We start from the raw sequence: 25,068 nt of genomic DNA, 5'->3' as shown, positions 1-25,068 counted from the left end.
GAAAATCAGTGTGCTGACTTTTAACCACTTACATCACAAATCTGGTAGAATGTTCCCATATTCAGTATTTGGGTGGGTTTTTTTAAACTTCCTTAGCCAAGGGAGAGTTGTTTGCCCACAGTCTTGGTGAAGTTGAAATGTCAGGAACTGTGTAAAAGACGGTGCTGCCATATACAGAAAAGCAAGGCCCAGTATAATAAAGTTATTGCATTATATTATTTTGCTCATGTAGAAAATGTATTGCTTTGCATTTATGAATAGTGTCATCTTTTTTCCAAAAGAGAGTATTTGCTTCCTTGGCATTTGCATCTTCAAAATTGCCACATTTAATTATCTTGCATACTGCGTGTGCTATTTTCTTTTTAATACCTTTCCTTATGCAAACACCTTTGCTTTTACCTTTTTTGTGGCCTGATGGAATTTTCTTTACCACAATGCAGTAGTAACTTCAACACTCAAACATGCTGTTGGTGTGCTGTTGCTAAACCTGCAAATGGCAACAGTCAATGTCCTTCCCTATTGACTGACAGTCCAGAACCTTGTTTTGTTCTCTTGCAGGCTTCTCGTTGCAAGTGTATCTAAATGTTGCCTGGTTACTTGCTTTGAGGAGTTTGATGTTTGCTGGAGAACTGAGGGCTGTTACTTAACAGCTTCAGTTCTGCATGACTGAATTACATTTTAGTATCCACTCTCCAAAGAAATGTTTTCAAGTTTTCAGGTTTTTGTTCGTCATTCTTTGAGCTCTATATTATTAAGAAGCAAGATTGGTTTTTCTACTACAGCTTCAGACATTGCTTTCATGATCTTCACTTCTATTTGCCTTCTTTATGCATCCTAAACAATGGGTTTTTGGTTGCTCCAGTTAATATTATTGGGTTGTTTATTTAAATCTCTGACAAGGTGAATTCATTTGTATTTTTGTTTTTCTTCTGGGCAGCATATAGCTTGTGGGGAAGTGTTGTAAAACATGACAGTTTCAAAAAAGGGTATCGAGACATAACAATGAACCAGGATGTCCTGAGTCATTCCTTGCCCAGTTGAGGCCAATTGAAGCCTTTGATCAATTAAAAATGACTAGATGATCTGTTATTTCAGTGCAATTCATAAAATTAACTTTAAGCAGTAGTTTAGGAGAAGGCTTGCATTAGTGGAATTGGATCCTTCAGTTGCCATGTATTGTGGGTCTTTCTATTGGTGCAATTTCATTCCAAAACCAAGAAAAGCTTTAGGCAGAGCTGTTTTTATCTAGAGGGCTTTGAGGGTGGCAGTGCTTCAGAGCGTCTATGGGTTGCTTTATTTGTATAGCTATTTCCCATGGGAATTCTTCCTTTATTTCTTCTCAAGGTGTTTATTTGCACTTTGCAACCTAATCTAATGCAGCCTTAGAAGAAAGACTGTTAGGTCGTTGTGAGGTGGGACACGGTAAAGATTTCATGACTGGATTGTGATGTTTTAAGCAACCGCTAGGGCAAGTGCAAAGAAAATAAAAATATGGACTAAATATTTTAAAAGTACGTAGTTTTCTTAATTGTTCATCACAGATTTTAAACCTGTCAGTGGAGATTATTTTAATATTTCTTATGGATATTATTTAAAGTAACCATATTTTTTTTTAATATATGGAAGAAGTCAGGTGAGGTGCAAGTGGGTTTGATGTAAGCAGCGCAGGCTCTCGTAGCAGCCTAAGCAGAGCTGACAGCAGGCTGTCTTGGTCCTGCCTTTTTCTCCCAGCCCTGGCTGTACACCCCCATTCCTTTTGCTGTGGTGCTGGGCTTGTGTGCTCGCTTCTGGGAACACTTCATCTGTTTGTGGGAGCTGAGGAGTGAGGAGGAGTTGGTTTGTCACCAGCTGAACACATTGCAGTAGCTCAGCTGCGTGGCCACAGCCATCTTGCAGCCAAGGCAGAGGGAGCAGGCAGGGCTGGGGCGGGGTGGGAGGGCTGGGATCCTGACAGCAGCAAGCCTGGTTTGGGCTGATGTGGAACCACAGCATCTTCAGTATATCATTAGTGTGATGAGAGTTACAATTGTTAATTTCCTATTGGTTGAATCTTCCTCACTAAGATTGAAAATAAATAGCAGAGTGAAGCTGTGGGCACAGAAACAACTTATGGTGGGGGAAACTAAATATGAAGTGTGTTAGTTTCCCATTGTAACTTCTGCTGGGTTATTTGAGATTTGCTGCAGTGGAAGTATGGATGCATGCATGAGCAGCTAATGAGGAAGAGATGCCATGCTATAAATTTTATACCGTATACTGCTTTCTAGAAGACTTACTATAATCCTTAACTATGTAAGTGTAATTGAGCTGCTAAAAATAACTTCTCTGTTTCAGACAGTAAAATTTTGGGCACAGACTGCTCCAATCTCATGAAAAATTCTGAACATAGCACATACTTCAGAATTTTTAATCTTTTCAGATATCAAAACTTGTGTAAGAGTTAAAATATATTTTTTCTAAGCTTGGGAAAACATTTGAATGAAAACCACTTTGACCTTTGGGAAGGAGGGAAGAAATTTGGTCTTTGGCACTATGTTGTTTATGCTTTTTCTAGTATTTACAGTTACAGTGTTAAAAGAGAATTGTTTTCTTGTGGTGGTTTGGTTACTTGTTTAATTTCAACTGCTTTTTTATCTGTGGCAGCCTGTAGATCAGTACTGACAGGTATGATCTAGAGCATCCGTTTCTAACTATAGAGATTGACTTTTGTGAATGCTTTCAGTAGCATGGTGAAATCGCCTTCAGTTTGAGGCTTGTGTGTTTATACTTGCAATGCTGTGCGCTCATTCTGTTAAATGTCTGTGTGCCCAGACTGATTGCTCACAACCAGTCTGTGTTGTGGACCAGAAAGAAGGGAACATTTCTGTTTCTTCCACTTGTGTCTTCCTCCCTCCAATTGTAAGCACATGGCAAGTACTTCCAGGATTGAAGGCAAAAAAAGCATTTCCGAATTTCTGGCAACACTGTGAAAGCTCCTTGCTTGTGATTCAAAGCAATTCTATTACAATAAGATGGAGAGAAAAAAATATGTTAGAAGCAGTGTCTACTTTTGTAGGGATGTGTCTTGTATCTCAAACTGTGCTGGACTTCAGTGTGGATGTGTGCTTTTCCTTGCCCACTTGGTTGAGAACCGTCACTGTTCTATGGAGGAGATAACCTGAATGGCAGATGCCCCCAAAGGCCGAGAAGAGAGAAGCCACATAGGCGTGGGGTGGCCAGTAGGCTGCAAGGACCTGGTGTCTGTCAGTCCCATAGCAGTGATTCTGCCAGGGGGATGATGAACTTTTGATCAGTACTGAGTCCTCCATTCCACCAAAGCTGATAGTAGCCTTGCATCTTTGCAATCTCCAGCTCTTGAAAGCTTGCTGGCAGAAGTAACTGACAAAAAGAGTGGCTGCTTAGGTCAGGTTTTTTTCAGGCAGCTAATGATTTCGGTAAGATAATTAATAACTGTGGCAGAAGGAGGAGATGGTTAAAAAACATAAATCCTAGTTTGTTTTAAAAACATTCTTGCTTGAAGAGAGAAATATGCTGCTTAATATTTTTAGGGACAAATCAAAATGAAGGCTCCATCTGTGCTGTTTTTAGATTAAACATCAGAAAATAGTAGTCTTGCATATAAAAGATATGCTAAATAAGTATTTACCATCTCCTAAATGGGACATATAGAAGAGGTGAAGTCTGGGAAGAACCAAGGCAAAATAAACAGAAATGCAACACTGATTTGCTTCAATATTTTAAATGTTGTAATGTATTCTGCTATCAGGAGTGTTGTTCTGTGGATGGTAATACTATGACTTTTATACCATGGAAACCTGGAGGAATTTAAACAGAGGATGTGATTTGTTCCAGCTTAAGAAAAGGGGAAGTGGGATGATCAGTCTTAATCAACTTTTGGTGCTTTTATCCGCTTTTTAGTTTGATGATAAATGAGTTAAAATAAGTTTGGTAAACCAGAAGACTGTATCTCTATTGCAATAATGTGGTCATTGTTGCGTAATATACCTCTTTTTTTAATGCAGCTGAATGCAACCAAGTTCCCTGTTAATCTTTTTTTGTTCTTGTTGGAGACATAAAATGAGACTTTTGTAGTAACTGTGGATATTTAAAACAAAGAACCAAAACAACACTGGAACTCTTCAGTGAGATACTGGTAGAAGGGATGACTCAATCCCTTTTTGTGGATGGGGTTAGAGTACTGCTTCCTCTTGGTTATGTGCCTGGGGTAGTGTGTGTAGTTCCAAGCTCTTCCCTTTTAGCCTTTTCTTTCACATCTCTTCCTTCCAGCCCTTTATTTTAAGGCAATAAAAGTGAAGTTGCCAATTATTGAACTTACAAAGGTAAATCTCTGTCGGTTTCCTTCTATAGAACTACTTCAATTCCAGATTTCTGTCTATTGAAAGACATGCTTGTGTTCATTTAATAGCTGTTACAATTATCTATTTTAGCATACTTATGAAAATATTTTCTAGTGGTCTCCAAAGCAGAGATGGCAGTGTGCCTGCTCAGTCAAGTCCTTGCATAGAAATGTCAAGCTGCATGTACTCACTGCATTTGTTTACAGTGAGAATTTCACATGAAATTGTTTACTGTATTTAGTAAATAAGAGGCAGTGTAAGAAAGAATGGAGATGTATGCTGTAGGCTAGTAGCTGTATTCCTGTTTGTTGGCTGCATACTACAAAGGAGTGAGCAGCCACTGCAAGCAAAACGTGGAATAGCTCCTCTCCAGGGAAGCCATTTCCTAGCTACTAATTACAGACTGCTTTAAAATCTGAAGTGTGATTTATGCTGCTTTAAAGTCTTTGTAATAGGTTATGTTTATTATTAGGCCATCAGTATTCTGTCTTACTCTATGGGTTTTGGGGGGGCAGTTATTTCCACGTGTTAATACATTGAGAAAGTGTTTGTGTTGTATGTGTCACTTTAAAGTTTTAGTTTATGGGAAAGGAGAGAGGTGGGAAAGGTTCATGCATTAAAGAAATGCTGTAACCCAAAATGCAAGGCTAGATTCTTTCTGCATGATCTGAGATGTGACTAATGAACTTTAACGAATTATTAAAATATATAAGACATTTTAACCCCTTTTCAGCTTTGTTTTTCCCATGAGTCTCCCGGAAGGGTACTACTCATCTGGAGATCCTAAACATTGAGAGTATAGCCTGGTTCTGTATTACTGTCTGAGACTGTAGTACATTGGATGGATGTGGAGATCAGTTACGTTGATGCCAATAGTTGTCCTCCACTACTGTTTTCATGTTCTGTGTGCTTTTGTATTGAGTCAGGAGGTAAAATGGAGCTGAAAAATGAAACGTAGATATTAAAATTACTTACTATGTTTGTTTTCATTTTGCTTTTTTATTCCCTTTGGAAAATATACTTATCTTCATACCCACAAAATAAATAATTTCCTGTATTATAGAAGAAAAATTTTGAATTCTTTTGAATGTAATTTAATCTTACTTGGTGTCTTGGGACATGGAATAAATTCCATATATTTCACAATTTTGGGGAAAGTGAAATCACCACCCTTGGGAGGTTAAAAAGTCCAATTTTCTTTGTGAAGTGGTATTTGTTTTCTCAGTACTGGTCAGGACTGCGGTCTGTACTTAGCCAATGCAAATAAAATCTCCTCTTTTTACACAGCATGCAAAACAACTTGGAGTATGCCATATGATGGAGGCAGTGAGAATGGCAAATGGGGGAGGAAGACTTGACTACATCTTAATTACATTCTGCCTGAACTCAGTGTGCAATTATTTATTTTCTCGTTTGCTTATCTTGGCAATGATATAATCTGATAGTGTAGTCTGATTTGGGGGGTGGGCAGAAGGAGGGATTTCTGTAGCTTTTTTAGAAGAATCTTTCTTAAAGGCAATTTGGTTATGGCCAGCCTGTTTCATTAGCATGCTGGCTGTGCTGCTCTCTGTGCGGCTGGCCTCGTTTAGTCATGGTGATGTAAGAAAATTTCAGAATACTTCTGTGTGCATTTCCTTAACTGAAATGAGGATGACGGGCAAAATGTGAACATTTGATTGTTTTATTATAAATTAAGCTACTTTTAGAGGCAGTTTTTAATTTATGCTTTATTTTAACTGTATTGGAAGCATCTTATGAGAAGCATTGCATTTCAGTGTGGGAATGCTGCAAAGAAGAAAATTCATGAGATCTCATTTCTTACTTATGCCTGTAAGGATTAGAAATGCAAATTAGCCAGCAGTTGGCTTTAATAAATGCAAAATATTCTTATTATCCAGCTCAAAGGTTAGAATAAGATAGCTTTTTTGAAGTGTGAGACTGACTTTATCCTGGTGGCTAATGTCAAGTTTGCTTTTAACAATTTGAAATCTAATGTTTCAACAATACCTTCATATTCTACAATGTAAATATTTTTTTCCTTCAAGTACCCCCTGATTATTTTAACAGTATGCGTATGAGACTGACGTTGGTTGTGAAAGACCAACTATGTACAGTAGCAGCCTTGTGCAGAATTTTCTAAGTGGTCTTCTAAGAACGTGTATGTTGACCGTATTATCAGGGAAGGTTCCTGTTGTTTTGTTTTTGTTTGTTTGTTTTGTTTTACAAGCTGCTAAATTCTTTATTTCAACTGCTGCCATTACCTTTGTTTCATTAAATTGCTCTTGATAAAATTCTGTCTCCTTGCATTACTAGGAATTGCTGTCATTTCAGTTTGGTTTTGCCCTTTATATCTTCTGAATCTCCAGGCTTTCTTCCTTCTACTCCCCTGAAAAAGGGACTTCTCTAGCAGGAAAAGGCATGACTGTCTGCGTAGTTCCTCTACTGTTTATCTTCCCTTTCTAGGGGTGCTTTACGTGGGAATGGAGATTAAGACTTCTTACAAAGTTTTAAAAATAGTATTAGACTTTGTTACAAACATCCTGATTGTTTATTCATACGAATAATGTTATTTTGCATACTATGACATTCAAACGATTGATAGCTGTCAAGTAGGTTTTCAGTGAAATTTTTACAGTACCTGTATGTTGGTAGAACAACAAAAGAAAAGGCTTTGTTAGTTTTTTCTCTTTTTTTCTTTATCACATCAAAAACAGGATACAGTCTTCCAAGTCATTACCACGGAATCACCATGGTTGGAGAAGACCTCCAAGGCCATGCAGTCCAACCCTCCTCATTCCACCAATATTTCCCTGCTAAGCCACATCCCTTAGTACCACTTATAGATGTTTCTTGAACGCTTCCAGGGACAGTGATTCCACCACCTCCCTGGGCAGCCCCTTCTAGCACTGGACTCCTTTTTCAAAGAAAAAAAAATTCCAGATATCCAGCCTGAACTTCCACTGGTACAACATACAGCCATTCCCTCTAGTCCTGTCGCTAGTTATGTGGGACAAGAGGCTGGCCCCATCTCCACACAGCCTCCTTTCAGGTATCTGTAGAGAGCAATAAGGTCAACCCTGGACCTTCGCTTCTCCAAACAAAGCAATCCCAGCTCCATCTGCCACTCCCTATAGAACTTGTGCTCCAGACCCTTTACAGCTTTGTTGCTCTTTTCTGGATGTGTTCCAGGGCCTCAGTGTCTTTCTTGTAGAGAGAGGCCCAAAACTGAACACAGTACTTGAGCTGTGGCTTCTTTTTGTCCCTCAGATTTGTCTCTTGTCTCTCACTGTCTGTTGTCCTCAAAATCAAAAACCTGAGCAAGTTCTAGTTCAGCCACGCTGTCAGCAGAAAGACAGGCCTTATTTCAGTTGCTGTCCTGACAGCTATTTCTGTGTGTAACATCTCTAAAATTGGTGTATATAATTTTGATCAGCGTGGTAAGGAGAAGGTGTTCATGCAGCCCCATGGCTGTAGCCACATTGCAAAACAGAGGTGTGCCTCTGTCAGGTGGCGAGACAGAGAAAGGGGAGGGTCTGACTGCCTTTGGTGGAGATCTCAAACACTTTGAATGCAGGAGGAAGGTCTCAGTCTATCCTTAGTAGCATACGCAGCCAGAAGGCTCGTGTCTTTTTGTAATTAAAATATGAGGGAAGAAATGTTTCTTCCCACAAATGCTGCTGCGGAATTTCCTGTGATGATCTGGCTCTAGGGCACCAGCCTGGTCCCTCCTGTGAGACTGGGGTTTTATCACAGAAAGCACTTCATCGCCGCCAGCCAGAGACACATGAGAATGCAGCGCTGATGCTTTATTGATCTGGTGAAATGCTAACTCTTGTTTTAGATAGACTTAGACAATGGGTAATCTATAATGTGCTGGGTGTGTTAATAGAAGTATATAAAAATAAAAGGGAAAGGGGGTGACTCTGAGCATCTGAGCATACATTTGCTCAGATCTTAATTTCTGTTTTATTGTAAGTATTAAAAAAGATTTGTCCTTAAAATTATTTTTAGAAATACCTTCTTGTCTATCAGATCTTGCAGATGTTACAAGTAAACGTCATCTGTACAAAAAAAAAAAAAAAGCTCAAATGGTTTTGTAGACTTGAATTCAAGGAGGCTTAGATAGGCTTAATTTGTTTTTTTCTTCCCCTTTTCTATTGGGGGTATGGGGGGAGAAGAAGAGGAGGGAGGAGGAGACAAAAAGAGGAAAAGAGCATTTTTGCAGGGTAGTGGCTAACAGGCATTCTTTACTCTTTGTGCTTCCCTTGCTGTGTAGAATTTAGTCACAGTCACCTCTCTAGATGGATGCTGGCAGAGATTTTAGGAAAAACAAGGCTTCAGTATGATTTTCTGTTCATTCTTCAGGGAATTATAGCCTTTTTCAGAGCTCTGAGCAAAGATGGAATGTGTTACTTCAAAAACAGAATGAAAACCTGAGGCTGTTATTCAGTTGTCTTATGTCTTAAATTTATTAAAGTTTATCTGGCAAGCCAACAGACTAAGGTCTGTGATTTATTCATTTATTTATTTATATTCAGTGAAGCATTACAGATAGGGGCAGTCATCCTGTACATAATCCTGTTCCCCATTTTAGCAGGGTAAGTAAACTGAATGGATGCTTCACTTATCTTCCTGTGGGTTTCCTGTATTCTTCCACATTACTGATTTTCATGTTTGCCATCTAGTTCTACTCTGTTACATCAGTGTAACTCCACCATAATTGTGTAAAAATTTTAATGAAACTAAAGATTTTTTTGAACAAAGAAGTATCATTAGCTATGATCTTAACAGCACTTTCCTGTTCAGGACTGTAGATACCATTTGAATGGCTCTGGAGGGATCTGTTCAGGTGAATTTTCCCATCAGCAGAATATTTGGTAATATAGCAATTGCAGCTTGTTGGACAGATGTTGAAAATCTGGAGTCCTTTTGGTCAGTTTTTTGGTTCGTGAGCATGTGAGCTCATCTTCACTGTGGGACATTGCAGAATGCAATTGCAGCTTAGTTTTAAGCATAAGCTACTTTGTTTATACTTCCATCCATTTGTTTGTTTTAAATTTTGTTACAGTCTTGTATAACTGTAGTTTCATTAAACTCTATGGATATTATCAAGACAGAGTGAAAAGCCTATTAACTTTATGCACTGGTCCAAGCATTACTTGGGCTGTGTCTTTTAATTGTGCTACACTTCTTTGGAAGTATCTTGTGCTGCTTGGCAAGCAAAGATCAAGGCTGAAAGTCTTATTTCCCCTTTTGAAGTATGCTGTCTGTGACCTCAGAAAGTCCACAGTTTTTTTTTGTTTGTTTGTTTGTTTTTTCTTGAATTTAACCTAAAATACTTGAATTTTAGATGGGTTTAACAGTATTCAGGAGCAACTCTACAAAGTACTGTTATATAAGGGATTGCTTTTTTTTTCTTTGTTAGCAAGTTTGCTTAATGGAATAACTGCAGAAATTAGAATAGTTTCAGCCAGGAGAATCTTACTTGTGGAGCTCTCGATCTCCCTTTCTGATGTGACAGAAATGTGAGTAATGAAAGCAGGCGATTATGAAAGCATCAAGGATAACTTAATGACTACATACCCTACAGTATGAATTTTTATTTATAGTTCATGTGATGGGAGATAAGCTATTTACCTTTGGTTTGGGAAGGTGGTCTTAATTTTCTACAGGCCTACGCCTGTAGCCTTCAACCTTACTTTTAAAAGAATTGTTCAGTGTTACAAAGAAATCATTGAGACCATTTGAACACTGTAGTAGTGTGTCAAATTAGGTGTTTTAAGATGAAGTGCTGCTGGTTTTAGAACTCAGTCCAACATTAAGATACTGTAGTGTTAAATGGGGAGCAATAGAGACTGTCTTTTTATTATGTATTTTTTGCACAGATGTTGTGCAGCTTTTGCCATAAGTGTTAATGAATTTCTCGTGCTGTGATGATGAGCATGGTAGATAAAGGCAATGGGAAGTTAATAATTCATGAAGGGTTTTAGTGATATGCGATAAATAAGACACAGTACAATCAAGTAATGAGAAGAGGGAGAAAAAACCGTCATAAACTGATTGTCAACTGATTGCTTTAACACAAATACAGTAGAGATCCTGGTTAAATTAATATGTGGTGATGTAGTTAAAGGCTATTTTCTAATAATGTATGTAAGTAGGTTAATTATGATAGTGCATCAAACGCCACTTGTGATCCTGCCCCACAGCAGTGTTTTACAGAGTAGGTTAAATATTATAGTCGTGTTCTCCACTCATCTTCCTAGAGTTCCATTGGTTACCTTTACAGGTTACTTTTTAATATCAATGATATTGATGCAGAAATTTTCTTGGGGTTGGAATTCTTGGGGTTGGAAAGAACTTCTTTCTTTGTACAGCATGGATTTCACTGTTTCAGTCAAAAACAGAACTGTTGGCAATAGCATTCTTAATTCCCTCAGGCAGTTGGTTCAGCAGCCATGGTGGGCACTTTCTGATGGGCATTGTTTGCTGACAGCATTTTTTTGTGAACTTGGAATCAACTTCAGTTTCAGGCCACTTCCAGTCGCTGCTGATGCTATCAGTGCTCTCTTAAGTCGGTTTTCTCTTTTGTCATGACTTGCATCCGATGTCTTTCTTCCTGGAGTCCTCACAGCAGTTTGCAAAGCTGTTCAGGTGTCTTATGTGGCATTCTCTTCCTCTGGCCCTATCACCAACAAGGGATGAACTGAAAGTAATGGGGAAGGGGTACTGGTTTTGGCTCTAACTGGCCTAGCAACATTACAAAGCAGTATTTAAGGCTCTGTGTAGGCAGACGGCAAGAAAATTCATCTGTGTACTTGCTTAACTAACATACACATGAAAAGTTTTCAAAAGCCTTTTTCTTGCCTGCATTTGGGTAGATTTGCACAAGAGCAGTAGTGGAAGGTACGAACTGATACTGAGGCCTCCTGTCACATTTCAATTACCAATTTATGAGCATTACCAATTCATTTCAATTACCAATGTATGAAGTACTGCTTCTAATTATTATTTTTTTTAATGCCAGTAAGATAGAATATTTTACCTTTTTTCAAAAACATTTGAGCCATTTTTTCCCTGAAACTTCCACGTATATACTGTACTTTGCTTCTTTGTCAGTTATATGGCAAAGACTACTTAATATTAGCATAATTTTAGCAGCTGGAACAGGAACTTAGAAGTTCAAATACCGGGCAGTGTAGGGATTGCAGTTCTGTCAATATTTTGTATCAGCTTGATGCAGAGGTTTTTGCGTGTTGTTTAAAAAGAACATGCACTGTACAGTAATAGGATAATTGTGTACTATTAAAGCTATATGATTTTCAGTTGTTCTGTGGAAGACTGTGATGCTTAAAGTCTGAATTTCAGCATATATTAGCTTTAGTTTTAATTTTAAAAGCAGCTTTTTGTTCTTCCGTAGGGCTGATGTCTTGCTTCTGGAAAAAACTGTTGGCTGTTCTCAGTGACATGCAAATACAAATATGTAGCCTGTAGGTTGCTCAAATGAGAGATTATTAAGGATTTTTGCTGAATCAAAACTATAAGCTTGGCAATGTTTTTCTAGACATATTAAAATTGGTTACACCCATCTCTTGGCTACATAATATAGAGCTTTATTTGTTAGGACTGACTTATGTTTACAGTCTTATGCAGCCAATTTTCCTTTGCTGCTGCATCTGTTTCAAATGACTTATGACCTGTGTGTATTTCCTTACATGCTGATTATTGCTTTTTGAAATTGCTAGTCCTTGACCATAAAGTGCTATTTCTTCTGCAAATGAGAAAACATTTCACTGTTGCAATGGAAGTCTGAGAAACAGACATTCATGGTACATAGAATGAAACACTGCTTTGGATGATCGAGTCTCAGTAATTATGTTTCCTGTGGTAAAGATTACAATCCAGTGCCACCCAGGTATCAAACTCTAGGAAAGTGTTTAAAATTCATTTTGCTGGGGAGGAAATCCTAATGAGTTTGGTGAGTGTCTCAGCTAAAAGAGTTATCTGTCCTGTAGCAGTGCAAGTCCATCCAGGCCACAATCCTGTTCCCCATGAGCACAGGCTTCATGAGGAAAGGAGTGTGTTAGCTATGGTGATATCAAGTGACAACTCCCTAGAGCCTTACTCCTGACTCAGGCAGCTCCTGAACCAGAAATGGGATCGTTGCATTTAAATGGCATAATTATTTTTCTCTTCCTTGAATGCTTATTGCATACTGACCCAGCATAACCTTTTAGTATCCATAATGTCTCATTGCAAGAATTATCGTGACCTAAAATTGCCTTGAGTAAAGAGCTACTTCTGGTAACCATTTTGCATCTGTCCTGTAGTAATTCAGTTTGGTATCTCCCAGACAGTGAGCAATCATTCATCCCCTTATTGTTCAGAATCTTTCCACTACAGTCAGAATACTTAATACAGCAGTATATATAAAACATTAAGCTTTCATGAACTTTTCAGGCTTCAGTGTAATTGTCCATATATTGTCTATGTTGATTGCTCCAAAAGTAATGCCTCCTATAGCACGTACAAGGAGCTCAGTAACACTATTGGATAGAGCAAATTCTCAGCTACGAAAGTATTTTTCAGTATAGTCACCATCAATGAACAAGAACCTGCATGCTGCACTTTGGTCAGTGGAGGTGACCCACGTTTGCTGTCTCCACTGCTGAAACGCATCATGCTCTGCCTCACTGTACTCCCATTCACTGTTTGGACTCCAGAAACATGCAGGAAGTGTTATTGAATGTCAGCAGGTGCCAATTTTCCCCGTTGCAGGGTGAAATTAAATCCCAAACCTTTGATTCAGATGCCATTGTGCCAGACTACCCTATGCTGCCATCTGTCACATGGCAACAGTGTGTAATGGAATGTTGGCGGGGAGCTTCAACCTCTACTGCCGTAGCTCCAGCATCCACCCCTGTTGTCGAGGCCGACATACTAAAGTAGGAGGCATTGCTTTCAGAGCAGCTCTTGTAACTAATGAGAAGCACCGTTTCATATAAAAATTTCAATGCACTTACTTTGCTCTGATATTAATAAATAACTGTTGCTACTGTATCTTATAATTTCAGTCACTTTTGCCATGTGCAATTTCAGCCAAGCTTTTTTGATCAAAGGCGTTGGTTTATTCTAATGAATACTTGAAACTTAAGTATGTATCTGGGTTGATGATTTGTCACAGTGTCAGCAAGCACTGTTGGAAAAGAACAGCAGTATTAGCTTTGATAGAAATGGTGATGGACTTTTAACTACGAATGTGCTGCCAAGCTGTGTGGCAATGATTACTCTGTATAATTTCTTTTTTATTTACTTATTTTCAGATAGCTTAGTTTAATGTGCTTGTTGTCAAGCTTTGCCATTTGTCGGAGGTTTGAGGTAGCTTAGTAGCTGTTGACCTACTTGTCTGTTTTAAAAGTAAAAATAGTTCTTTTCTTGACAGTCTGTGTAAACAAATGTATAGTATGTGATTATGAACTTTTCAAAATAGCATATATGTTTGTACATATACACATACACATAAAGAGCATAATATATGAGGTTTGGTATGAATTTGCGGTTAGTGTTGGGTGACCTCATGGTGTAAATGGTATTTTAATAAACAGATGGGAGACTTAACGGGTAGTAAAATATGAACTAAATGAAGAGCTTTTATATTGACCAGTATGCTTGCTTTCAGATACCCATATAATTTGCTTGTTAAAAGTGGAAATTTGGACTAGCAATCTTCAGTACTTTTTTTTTTTCTACAAAAGAATGCAAGGATATAATTTAATTAAACTTTTTATTTTCTAGTTTTAAACTAGATTATATTAAAAATAAAAAGTTTAATTTCCTTGAGGGCTATTGAATACACTGTTGTAATTATTAATATACTTACAAGGGATCTAGATGTATTTAAATACGCTTTGGGGATGTTATTCTTGTAGATGCAATTTGTTATTGAAAAGTACAGTGTAGATGGTTCACCGTTTCTTCCATTGAGCTGGAGAGCATGAATTAGGCATTGGCTTCATGTGAAGAATCTGTTGTAATACAGCTGTGAGAAGGTAATCCCACCTGATATTGTGTATATGAAAACACACTCCTGCAAATACCAGTGTATACTTTTAATGAAATAAATCTTTAACACATTCAATCCTCTAATTTCTTTCATTTGAATTCCATTTTTTAAATTGGTTTCACAGTTTTGCTGGTTCATTTCAGCACTTCTGTTGCAAGTTGTAGACTTAACTGAGGCCTATTGTGTCACTTAGATGCAGTTTTGACTTTTGTTGTTCTTCTTTATGTGCATTCGTGATTTACAGTCTCTCCTTGATGACAGTTTGCCTAATGGGGCAATGGTGGTGACTTATTCAGTGCTTACACATTAGCCTAGTTTTGAGAACCTCGAAGCATCCTTGTTAGAATGAAGATTATGCTGAAATCTTCTGTAAGTTTACATCTATTTGGAGTACTGTTGCTCAACTCACTTTCACTAAATGACACAAATGAAAGAAGTACCAGATGTTTGATACTGAGAAGGAATGCAGACTGGTTGCTTTCTATATTCTTTACCTTCTCTAAACAAATAGGGAGCAATAATGAATGAATGGTATGATTATTTTGTGTTACTTTTTCTTAAAGAGAGATTTGGAACACTTAAAGTCTGTCCCAAGTTTCAACCATTGAATTACTCTAGAGAGCGCTTTTAATTGTGCTTTTGTTCAGCGTCAAGTTGGCCATATTATGTGAAGGACTTTTCCATAGACTAGTATATATTTGTCAACTTTTCAATCTTTTGCTTCATCTTGTGTTTTTTATAGCTTTTTAAATGATTGTATTCTTATTTCTGTCTATCACTGACTGTCATTTTGTCAGTTGGTGAGTTAAGCCAGAGCTCTATGCAGAAAAGACTGCACCACTGATGTTCATCAATACTTAGTAAACATTTCTGGAAACCAAATACTGTATGTGAGCACAGGGAGGTGCTGCTGCAGATTGTTACAAGCACAGCATGCAGGCTCTTGTTCATCACTGGTGAAAATGCACAGCTAGTGGTGGTGACTGTTGAAAAACAGTGTTTTGTTGCTGAGAGTTTGCTCTGTCAACTAGTGTTATTGTGCTCCCTGTATCGGTTGTAGTTTCCATGGAAGTAAATAGGAGGCATTACTTTTGGAGTGACTGTGTATTATAGGAATGCTGCTTTCTGGTTTGTTGCTCACAATTTCTTAATTGTTCATCTTGGTCCATATTGTTTACAATTCAAAATGTGTTCTGCTGAACTTCCAAGATAAAATTTTTTCCCAAGAACATCTAACAGTAAATAGGATGAAAAAATCGGGTGCTGTGCAGAGCAGTTAAGCTTAAAATAGAACAAATTTGAAGTAGTTCTTTTTCACTGGAAAATATGCACACCACACATGCACATTGCTGTCTCTTGTGAGTGTTTGCCATGCTGTTTATTGACTGTGATAGCAAACCATTTATGTAGCAATTATCTCAATAATAAGTGGTTAAATGTTAAAAGCTTTCTGACAGCTTGATGTATGACTGGCATTAGCCCTATGCTCATTTGTTTTGAAGAAGCTTACCTCTGATTGCGTTTGCCTCATTGCATGAAGCAGAGCATCAGGACTATGGAAGTCTGTAGCCTGTCGCTTCCTCCAGTTGCTGGCATCAGTGCCTGCTGCTGAGAGATGCTGTATTTTCAGAGGCTTTATGTATTCTGCTTGCAGTGTTTGCTGAGTAGGAACTGTAGCTAAAAATAATCAAAATGACTTTCTGTATTCCTCTTTCTTTCTGTCTTGCTGCAGGATGACGTAGCTTTGCCAAGGATTTATCAGCTAAGCAGAAGATGAGCTTAACATCCTGGTTTTTGGTGAGCAGTGGAGGCACCCGCCATCGGCTGCCGCGGGAAATGATTTTTGTTGGAAGAGATGACTGTGAGCTGATGTTACAGGTAATTGCATCAGCCTTCCATGTGCAGCTGCTCAAATCTTGAATGAGTTTAATGCTGTGCATGAAAATGAGATTTGCCAGATGTTGGGTGGGGTGATTGTTTTGATTTATCTGCTGTGTTCATACAGAAAGTTAGAGTATATTGCCATCAATCATACGCTTAACTGTCCAAGTGTAGAGGATCACATTTTCTTTATAGAAATTTCATACTGAATGCAAGAATAGAAAGCTGGAGAAATTTTGCAATATGATGAGTAAAAAATCAGCTGCACCCTTAATGTGTGATAACGCTACGTGCACCGGATGCTTTTGAAAAGAGCTTTCTTTTTTCTTGTAATCTAATTTAGTCACATGATTTGATGTAACTCTGTCTCCGTGTCCTGATCTCCTTGTACAAAGGCAGTGAAATCAGTAGAAAAGCTATTTCCTGTATCTCTAAGGAATTTGAATGACTCAATCTCAGTAATGATTCCGGTTCAACTGTAAAAATACGAGTCTGTCAGTTGAATACTTCAGTAGCTTCCTCAACTGGTGAGTCACTTTGGGGAACTCTTAGAGATGTGTAACTGTATTGCTGTGCAGCCATACGGCAGGCACTCTGCTTTATCAGAGCTGTAGTCCTCTGAGCTGCTTTCCAGTGTATGTAGTTTTTAACGGTGAATGCTGTTATTTTGGGGAATCCTTGTCTTTGATTAATGTAGAACTCTTATGATGATTAAACTTTCATATTCTCAGTGATTTCTACCATTCAGTAACATATTTACTTTTGAATTCTTAGTTGTCAGGAACTGTATATGTAGCCATTAATAGCCAAGTTGGAATCCTGTTTGCAAGTGAAGTGCCTAGAAACCTATTTTTTATTTGTATGACTGAGAGTGTAATTTCAGTACAAAGTCATGTCAACCTCAAAAGATATCCAAAGGGTTTGTTGGTGGTAGAAATGCTTTGTCTCTTATAAAGTTGAAAATACTCTCAATTTCTCTTACAAACAAAATAAGAACAGGCAGTATGAGGTCTTGGGGATTTGTGCATGAAGTATTTGTTTTCAGTAGGAAAAAAAATAAAGGAAAAAAAGCAAAAAGAAGGTGGCAAAAAGAAATAAAAATAAAAATTGCAATTGATTCCTACACAGGATGTTATAATTAAAAAAATATTCTGGTTTAGGTCATGAAACTGAGAGCAAAGTTGGCTTTTTTGAGATGGGGAGTGAGATGGTATTTTTACATGTTATATAAGCTTTTTTTTTTTGTTGCTCACAAGTTGGAAAAATGTAAAAGTTTTAACAGTTTAAAGATAGTAATATGCTTCAAATTTATGTTAGTAAGGCAATTACGGAAACTGATTCTCACCTCCCCTTCCCAACAGTAAATGTTATTTCCTGTTTAATCTATACAGTTTTTCTTGCCAGGTAAAATAACAGAGTTGCAATGAGAGAAGAATGTGACTGATTAGCTACAAACTTTGTATTAAAATACATGTGTGTGTTTTCAGTTAGTGTTAATTAAAAATTATTGTAATAATTATGATTTTACTTATGTTGATTGCAACTGGTAATGTTAGTTTTATTATTTTGAATGTAAAATTTTTGATCAGTCTGATGTTAGAGATGCAGATTTCATTCCTAGATGCTAGATGAAGTGGAATGAATTTCTTAAAGACAGAGATTTCTCAGCACTTTGTCTCTTTATTAAGTGCTTTTTCTTTAATTATCGTTCCTAATACTACCATCTCTACTTCTGTGCCCTCTTTTATCATACCTTTTAGCCTTTTAATATTCACTTGGATTGGCTGACTGCAAGTCTCAGCAGTAGTAGGGCAGCTCAATCTCTCACTCAAGAAAGTGATTTGGAGATATGCTTTATATAATATATACTGCAGCAAATCATTTTATCCGAGTTCAAAAGACTAAAAATTCTCTGTTGGTAGAATGATGGAATGGTTTGGGTTGGAAGGAACCATGCAGATCATCTAGTTCTAGTCCCCCTGCTAAAAGGCAGGGACACCTCCCCTTAAACCAGGTTGCTCAAAGCCCCATCCTGTCTGGCCTTGGTTGCTTCCATGGAGGGGGCATTCACAGTCTCTCTGGGCAACCTGGTCCAGTGTCTCTCACTTAAACAAACCTTACTTAACCCTCAGTTAAGTAAGCTTGACTTCCTTGCTATCCATCATTTTCCTTAAATCTCGCCATAACTGGAGATTGTGTAATATATTTTCCTCATGCCATGTATATATATACATATGTGGCATGAGGAAAATATATAATAATATAAATATCATATATATATATATATGTATATACAGACACACACACATATATATATATGTATGTGGTGTATTGTGGTTTTGCAGTTTTCTCATTAGTAAATAACGTAGTTTTAATGGTCCCTATCTGTAGCTGATCAGTCTTTAGAGTGAAGCTTACTGCCTGAGCATTTATTATTTTGTTATAAAGCTTCAGTCATCAACACTTCCAAAAGCAGCTGCCTGCTGGGTGGATATTGTGAACAGAGTCCAGTCATTCATGGATGTTATTGTCTGTTGACTTTAGAGGTAGTTAAAAAGAATCAAGAGGCCCTGTGATTTCAAGAATATTCTGTGTAGCCTGCTGTTAGGTCTACATGCCAGCATGAATGTGATACCACATTGCTGAAGGGGGAGGAACCCACCAAAGGAGAAGCTCATAATGTGTTCTTGTTCTGTATGTATAGCTCTTTGTGCAGGACCTTCCATTCCACTTCTGACAACTTGGTTGTTCTCTTACTGCAAAGCATGTGGACAATGCATGATAAAGAAAGTGGCTTTTAATGCTTTTATTCATACTCTTGTCAGAAAGCGTGTTACAGTAGCCTTATTAGAGAGCATTTCACTCTGTCATGTGTTTTGTAGAATTAGACCTCAGGTCATGCCTACCCACTATTCGTGTAGTGGGGGTTTTATTCATGTCTGGGAATATAGATTTACTTCTCACAGTAAACTCCTATCTTCGTAATATATTTTGTAAATATTCCAAAACAAACTTGAAAGGTGGCCCTGTGTGAGCCTCGTGAGGTTCAACATAGCAAAGTACAAGGTTTTGCACTTGGGTCAGACTAATCCCAGATACGTGTACAGACTGGGAGAAGAACTCCTTGAGAGTAGTCCTGTGAAGAAGGACCTGGGCATCCTGGTGGATGAAAATCTGAACATGAACCAACAGTGTGCTCTTGCAGCTCAGAAGGCCAATGGAATCTGGGCTCTATCAGAAGAGGAGAGGTGTGGCCAGCAGGGAAAGGGAGATGATTGTCCCTCTCTACTCTGCCGTTGTGAGTACTGCAACCAGGAAAGATGTGGAGCTGTTGGAGAGGGTCCAGTGGGAAGCCATGAAGATGATCAGAGGGCTGGAGCACCTCCCCTGCTAAGACTGAGGGAGCTGGGCTTGTTCAGCCTGGAAGAGAGAGGGCTGTGAGGAGACTTCACTGAAGCCTTGGAGTATTTAAAAGGGTTTATGTAAAGGAGGGGAATCAACTCTTTGCAAGGATAGGCAGTGATGGATAAGGGGGAATGGTTAAAAGCTCAAGGAGGGAAGGTTTAGATTGGAATCAGGGAAGTTCTTTGCAGAGAGAGTGGTGAGGTGCTGGAACAGGCTGCCCAGAGAGGCCATGGATGCTCCATCCCTGGAGGTGTTCAAGGTTGGATGGGGCCCTGAGCAGCTTGGTCTCATATTAGATCTGGAGGTGGGTGGCCCTGTCTGTAGCACTGGGATTGAAATTTGATGATCCTTGCGGCCCCTTCTAACCCAAGCCATTCTATGATTCTGTGGTATGCAGTGACATGTAAAGGTAATATAATAATTGCTTAATAAAGTAATATATAATTGAATAAAATAATTATTAAAAGTTCAGTGAAGGCATTTCCTCAGAAGCTATGATTGCATGGCCTGATGCCTTGATCTTGCTAATGCTTCTATGACCTGGGATCCTTAAAACTGGCAGACTGCAGGTGCTAGTACAGGAATGAGCCTAGAAGTCATTGTCAGTGCTATATAGGTCTGGGAATTTGGATCTTAGGGAGATGGTTTTCTCAGAGAAAATAGCAACAAGGTTTGTTCCTAACTTATTGTTCACATTTGGAAGCAAGTTTTATTTAAGAAAAAAAAAAAAAAAAAAATTGCTGAAATACTTATAGAAGGAAATGAAAAATTAAAGAAACAAATTAGAGACTGGGAATAGGAACTCAGGAACCACTTAGACATTTAGCGAAGAGGTTATAGATAATTTGTTCATAAAGTTAAGATCAAGTAGGAAAAAAATGAGCGTTTGTATACTGCGGTAAGAATCCCAGACAACATAATGAAGGGTTTAGAAATGCATGACAGGAAACTGCACATTTTAGAGAGAACAGCTATACTGGAGAACTATAATCATGTTTTGATATAAGCATGCAGTTAAAGGGAGAAAGAGCAAGAGAGAAATAAAGGTGAAATTGATGATGCAAGATTAAACATCAGTAATAGCATGGGGAAAAGAGAAAGAAATTTTTTTTATAAGATATGGCTGGATGTAACTTAGAGTCACATTTGAGGAAACATTAAAAAAATTATTATGAATTTTATGATTCTGCTATGAGTACTCAGATCTCGATGTGGTTAGAGATCAAGTTAGTGGGGGATTAGTTATTTTATGTATAATTAGAAAGAATGCATGAAAATGACAGTTATTTCTTAGAGTAATCCAATTTTATTCTCTTTTGATCTGTTTTTGAAATACTTTTTTATTCTTGTTATTTTAGTCACGAAGTGTGGACAAGCAACATGCTGTACTTAACTATGAACCTTCTACAGATGAACACTTAGTGAAGGATTTAGGTAGCTTGAACGGGGTAAGTTAACATTGGAAACTTTTCTTTTGAACGAATAGACAGTGAATTAACAAGCATTAATTAATATTTTCTTCATGCAAGTTTTAAAAAGAGGGAAACGTCTGAAAAAAAAAGAAGTTGTTTTGTGGAGCATCAATTACAGGACTGAAATAAAGTCCTTCAGTAAAGAAGGCTTGGCAATAGAAAAAAAAATCTCAGGAGAGTACAAAGATATATTTAGCTCTTCTGTATTTCAGAAACATAGAAACAAACACTCTGAAATTGATTATATACTTATTTTTTTAAAGGCATTTTAATCCCTAAAATTTTTCTGTAAGAAATGGATTTCTATTTCACAGTATTCCTTACTATCCTTTTATCATACAGATAAGAATGTTACTGTACTCTGTATGTGAAAACGGATTTTAAGTATACAATAGCTGTGTTGCATATAAGCTTACTTGTATTTTATATTGGCATATTCTTTCTCAATATCCTTGTGTCACTTCTTGAAGCTCTTTCAGTATTTCTTGGAGCTGTTTAGAGATGGTGGTTATGGTTGGTATTTTCTCTGTCTACGTCATGAATGTGTGTTGAATACACAGTATTGTGAGTTCATCTCTTTATCAGGAGCTTACTAAATATTGTTTCAGTAAATATTACCAAATGTTTAAAAAGATATGAGGAAGAAATGTCTCCTAATACTGATTTCCAACTTGGCATTTGGTCTTGAAGTGCTATTCAAAATAAATTCTCAGACTGCCTTTATTAGTTTTTTGTATTTTAAGATACAGACCTTTAGATGTCTTCAGGTGCCTCAGCCTTCCAAAGAGTCAGAGCCTCAACTCCATCTGAAAGCAGTGTAACTTCTGAAGTGTTTGGATTTCCTTTGAATAGTTACATGCAGATGAGAACTTTGCTCCTTAAATATTTAATATACTTCTGTATTTTGAAAGTCAGTGCACTGTTTCAGGGAAGTGATCAAAATGAATTCAGCTCATAGTAATTGCTTGTCGTCACTTGATTTTATTCCCTAACTTTGTTACTCTTGTAATCAATAGGTATACTTCATTTTCATCATCTTCTCACAAAATCTGAGTTTAATTTAAAAAAAAAAAAAAAAAAAAAAAAAAAAAAAAAAAAAAGTGTTAAAAGTCCTTCCTTTTTCACCTCTCTTCGCTTCTGGTAAAGAACTTTCAGTTACTTGATTCACTTGATCTGATTCATTCTCATGTTGGAGCTGCCTGTTCCTATGTGGCTGTTTATCCAGAGACATCAAAGAAACTCCTCCTTCCCATAGTGCTAGGAATATTAGATCTTAAAAATATAGTCCTTGCTCATTGTCTTCACAGTGCTTCCCTTACTATCTGTTTCTAGTTGTGCTTTTTCTTACATACCTCTGCTTGTTTGGTTTCAGATACAAAATGGTATATTTCTTCTATGCAGCAGAATACTTAAGCAAAATGGTGTGGCAGAACAATATAGGCAATGCCTCTGTATGCTACAATGAACTAATAACTAGGCAATAGGTCTTTTCATCCTGCTATACCTATATAGCTATTTGCTCTGAATATTAGATAGCGTTATGTGGCTTTGAATGATGTTCAAAATGACAAAGCATAAACTGGGGAGGAGAGTGTGTAGAGATGGAAGTTTAAAACAAGATCCCAAATTTCTAGCTGATACTTTCAGACCACTGATCTTTTGTTTTTGATTTTAACTTCACATTTTAGGTGGTTAGCTTTCTGTAACTGTACCTCATTGCATAATTCAGCCAACTTCTGTGTGCAAAGGCTGTTTTGAAGCCACCTTTGGAAAATAGTATCTGTTGTTGGGATCAGGGAGAGAGCTACTAAATCCAGTGGTATCTGTGGTAAATTACTGAGAAAGCTTCCTTTTGCTGTTGCATTGAAGTTTGACTTGTTTTCTCAGATTTAAGTGATGACAGCCTGTAGAAAATGAGAGCTGAATTCTATGAAGAGTTCTTCATCTGTATATAAGCCATCTTTTTACTGTAGCACAAATAAGACATTCCAAAATCTGACTTTTTTTTTTTTTTTTTTTTGCTAACTTTAATATTATTGTCTTTTTTTTTCTGAGAAATCCTTAGTAGAATGACATTCTGCTTTTCAGGATGTTCTATTTTTATTTTTTTTCTCCTCCTTTTTAATCATTCCAGGGTATATACATCCATTACTCTGCTCCCTTGCTTCATCTCCCCATCTTAACTTTTGTAAGGGATATATGTTCTTTAATCTTTGAAGAAATTTAAAATCAACTTTATGAGTATCTGTTTTTCTCCATTGTCACTGAATCTGCACCATTGTGTTGCTCCTAAATTTGACAGATAACTTTTTTTAGCATTGCAGCTAATGCTTTCAGCTGCCACCTTTACTTACTTAAGAGTGCTCATTTCCTCACTACGCTGAGTGAAACAGCTGAAGTTCTCTCTGGCATTTGAGGATCCAGGTTCTTCAGACACTTTTTATTTTACCCAGTCATTGTTCAGGAGTGGCAGCTTATTTTTGTGCTTCTAGTGAAGAACATAACAGATTGAGAGCCTATTCTGTGGTCAAATGTGCCAGCCTTGAACCTCTGTCTTACTCTTCAGCATCCTTGTGGAAGTTCTGGTTTTATGTTTCTAGACCAGTACTGAAATTCAGGGTGTGTTGAGGATATTCTTTGCATGTCTGGGCTCTCATAATGTTTAATTAGAATAAATATGCATTAAATACTACTTTTAAGTTTTAGGCTTGCTAAACAATAATTCTTAATTAATTCTTATTTCTTAGAGAGGTTACCTACATTGTAGAATATAGTCAGTTTTATGACCAAGGTGAGCATTAGTAAAAGAAAAGAAAAAGAAAAAGAAAAATTGCTATTTATTGAGAAAATTAAAATAAAACAGAAGAGCCCTGCATTATTTGGAGGAAGTAATCCTCTCTGTATTTAGAGACTTGATCTCATGCTGGATATCTCATACTGGATTTATTTAAATGAACAAAACAAGTGTTTAAAGATTCGGATACTTGACTTATTAAATATTTATTTGTTGTGTGCACTCCTAACTTCAAAGTTTTGCTTTAGAAGTGGCAGACTTCAGCTGCTCCAGTTCTTAAAAATACGTAGATATTGTTTAAATTTTTTCAAGTTTGAATTTGCAATACCTGCAGCCTTCTGCAGGGTGCTGGTATTTTGGACACCTGAAAATGTCACAAAACAAAGTAAATACCTTTAATCTGGGTGCTCCATGTTCCATCTCCCGTCTTCAGAATTCATGCTTAGTCATTCTAAAAAATAAAAATGAGCAGGAAGCTGTAAAATTGATTTTTGTGTGAGGTACAGAAAATAATACAACTGCTAAATAATTCATAAAATATTGCAACAGACTCATCTGAGCTAAGCCATAAATATTTTATTTGCCTTGAATTTGCCCCAAATTAAGACTTTTTAAGGATTTGAAAAGAGGGTGAGGGAAGTAAATCTAAGGAATGAGAGACTGGTCATGAGTAAGTGATCAGTCATATTTCTTACAAGGAAGGTGCTACGTTGCTATAAGGCCAGATGTTACATCCTTTTTGGGTAAAAGGAGAAGGATGATTTCAAGAAGGCCAGGAGGGAACAAAAGAAGAATAACTGACTGTAAATTTTAGTTCCTCAGTGCTGATTTGAATTCAGTGTTGAAAAACAGTTTAAGGGAAGATGTTGTGCAGAAGGTTTTTGTCAGCTCATATGTTGGACAGATTCTTCAAGGGTCTGAGTGCAGAGTTAGTGTCTTCTTTTCTAATTGTAGCCCAATTGCTAGTTTGGTTGGGCGGTTGATTTTTTTTTTTTTTTTTTTTTTCCCCTGGTGGAAAGATTTTTGTTTCTTTTTCTGTTTCTTTTTTTTTTTTTTTTTTCCCCTGTTGTTACAAGAGCCATTGCCAATTTCAGA

The 25,068-nt window shown here is 37.3% G+C and overlaps 1 protein-coding gene across 6 annotated transcripts in view; it reads left to right on the top strand.

The window, feature by feature from the left end:
• Positions 1 to 25,068, top strand: part of CEP170 (centrosomal protein 170) — an 87,546-nt gene that overhangs the window by 5,392 nt on the left and 57,086 nt on the right. For 5 of the 6 annotated variants that reach the window (XM_042811366.1, XM_042811360.1, XM_042811353.1 and 2 more), the window contains exons 2-3: positions 16,154 to 16,299; positions 21,066 to 21,155. In XM_042811366.1, the coding sequence (XP_042667300.1) occupies positions 16,195 to 16,299; positions 21,066 to 21,155 (195 nt within the window). In that variant the 5' untranslated portion in view covers positions 16,154 to 16,194. Of the gene's footprint in view, positions 1 to 16,153; positions 16,300 to 19,451; positions 19,601 to 21,065; positions 21,156 to 25,068 lie in introns of those variants that run through there. The other variant, XM_042811343.1, reaches the window with a different exon arrangement.

The sequence above is a fragment of the Centrocercus urophasianus genome, unplaced genomic scaffold (genome assembly GCF_019232065.1).
Source record: "Centrocercus urophasianus isolate 14NV4802_14NV808 unplaced genomic scaffold, USGS_Curo_1.0 seq_10, whole genome shotgun sequence".
Lineage (NCBI taxonomy): Eukaryota > Metazoa > Chordata > Aves > Galliformes > Phasianidae > Centrocercus > Centrocercus urophasianus.
Note: the sequence above shows the minus strand (reverse complement) of the source record. Positions and strands in the feature narration are given on the sequence as shown.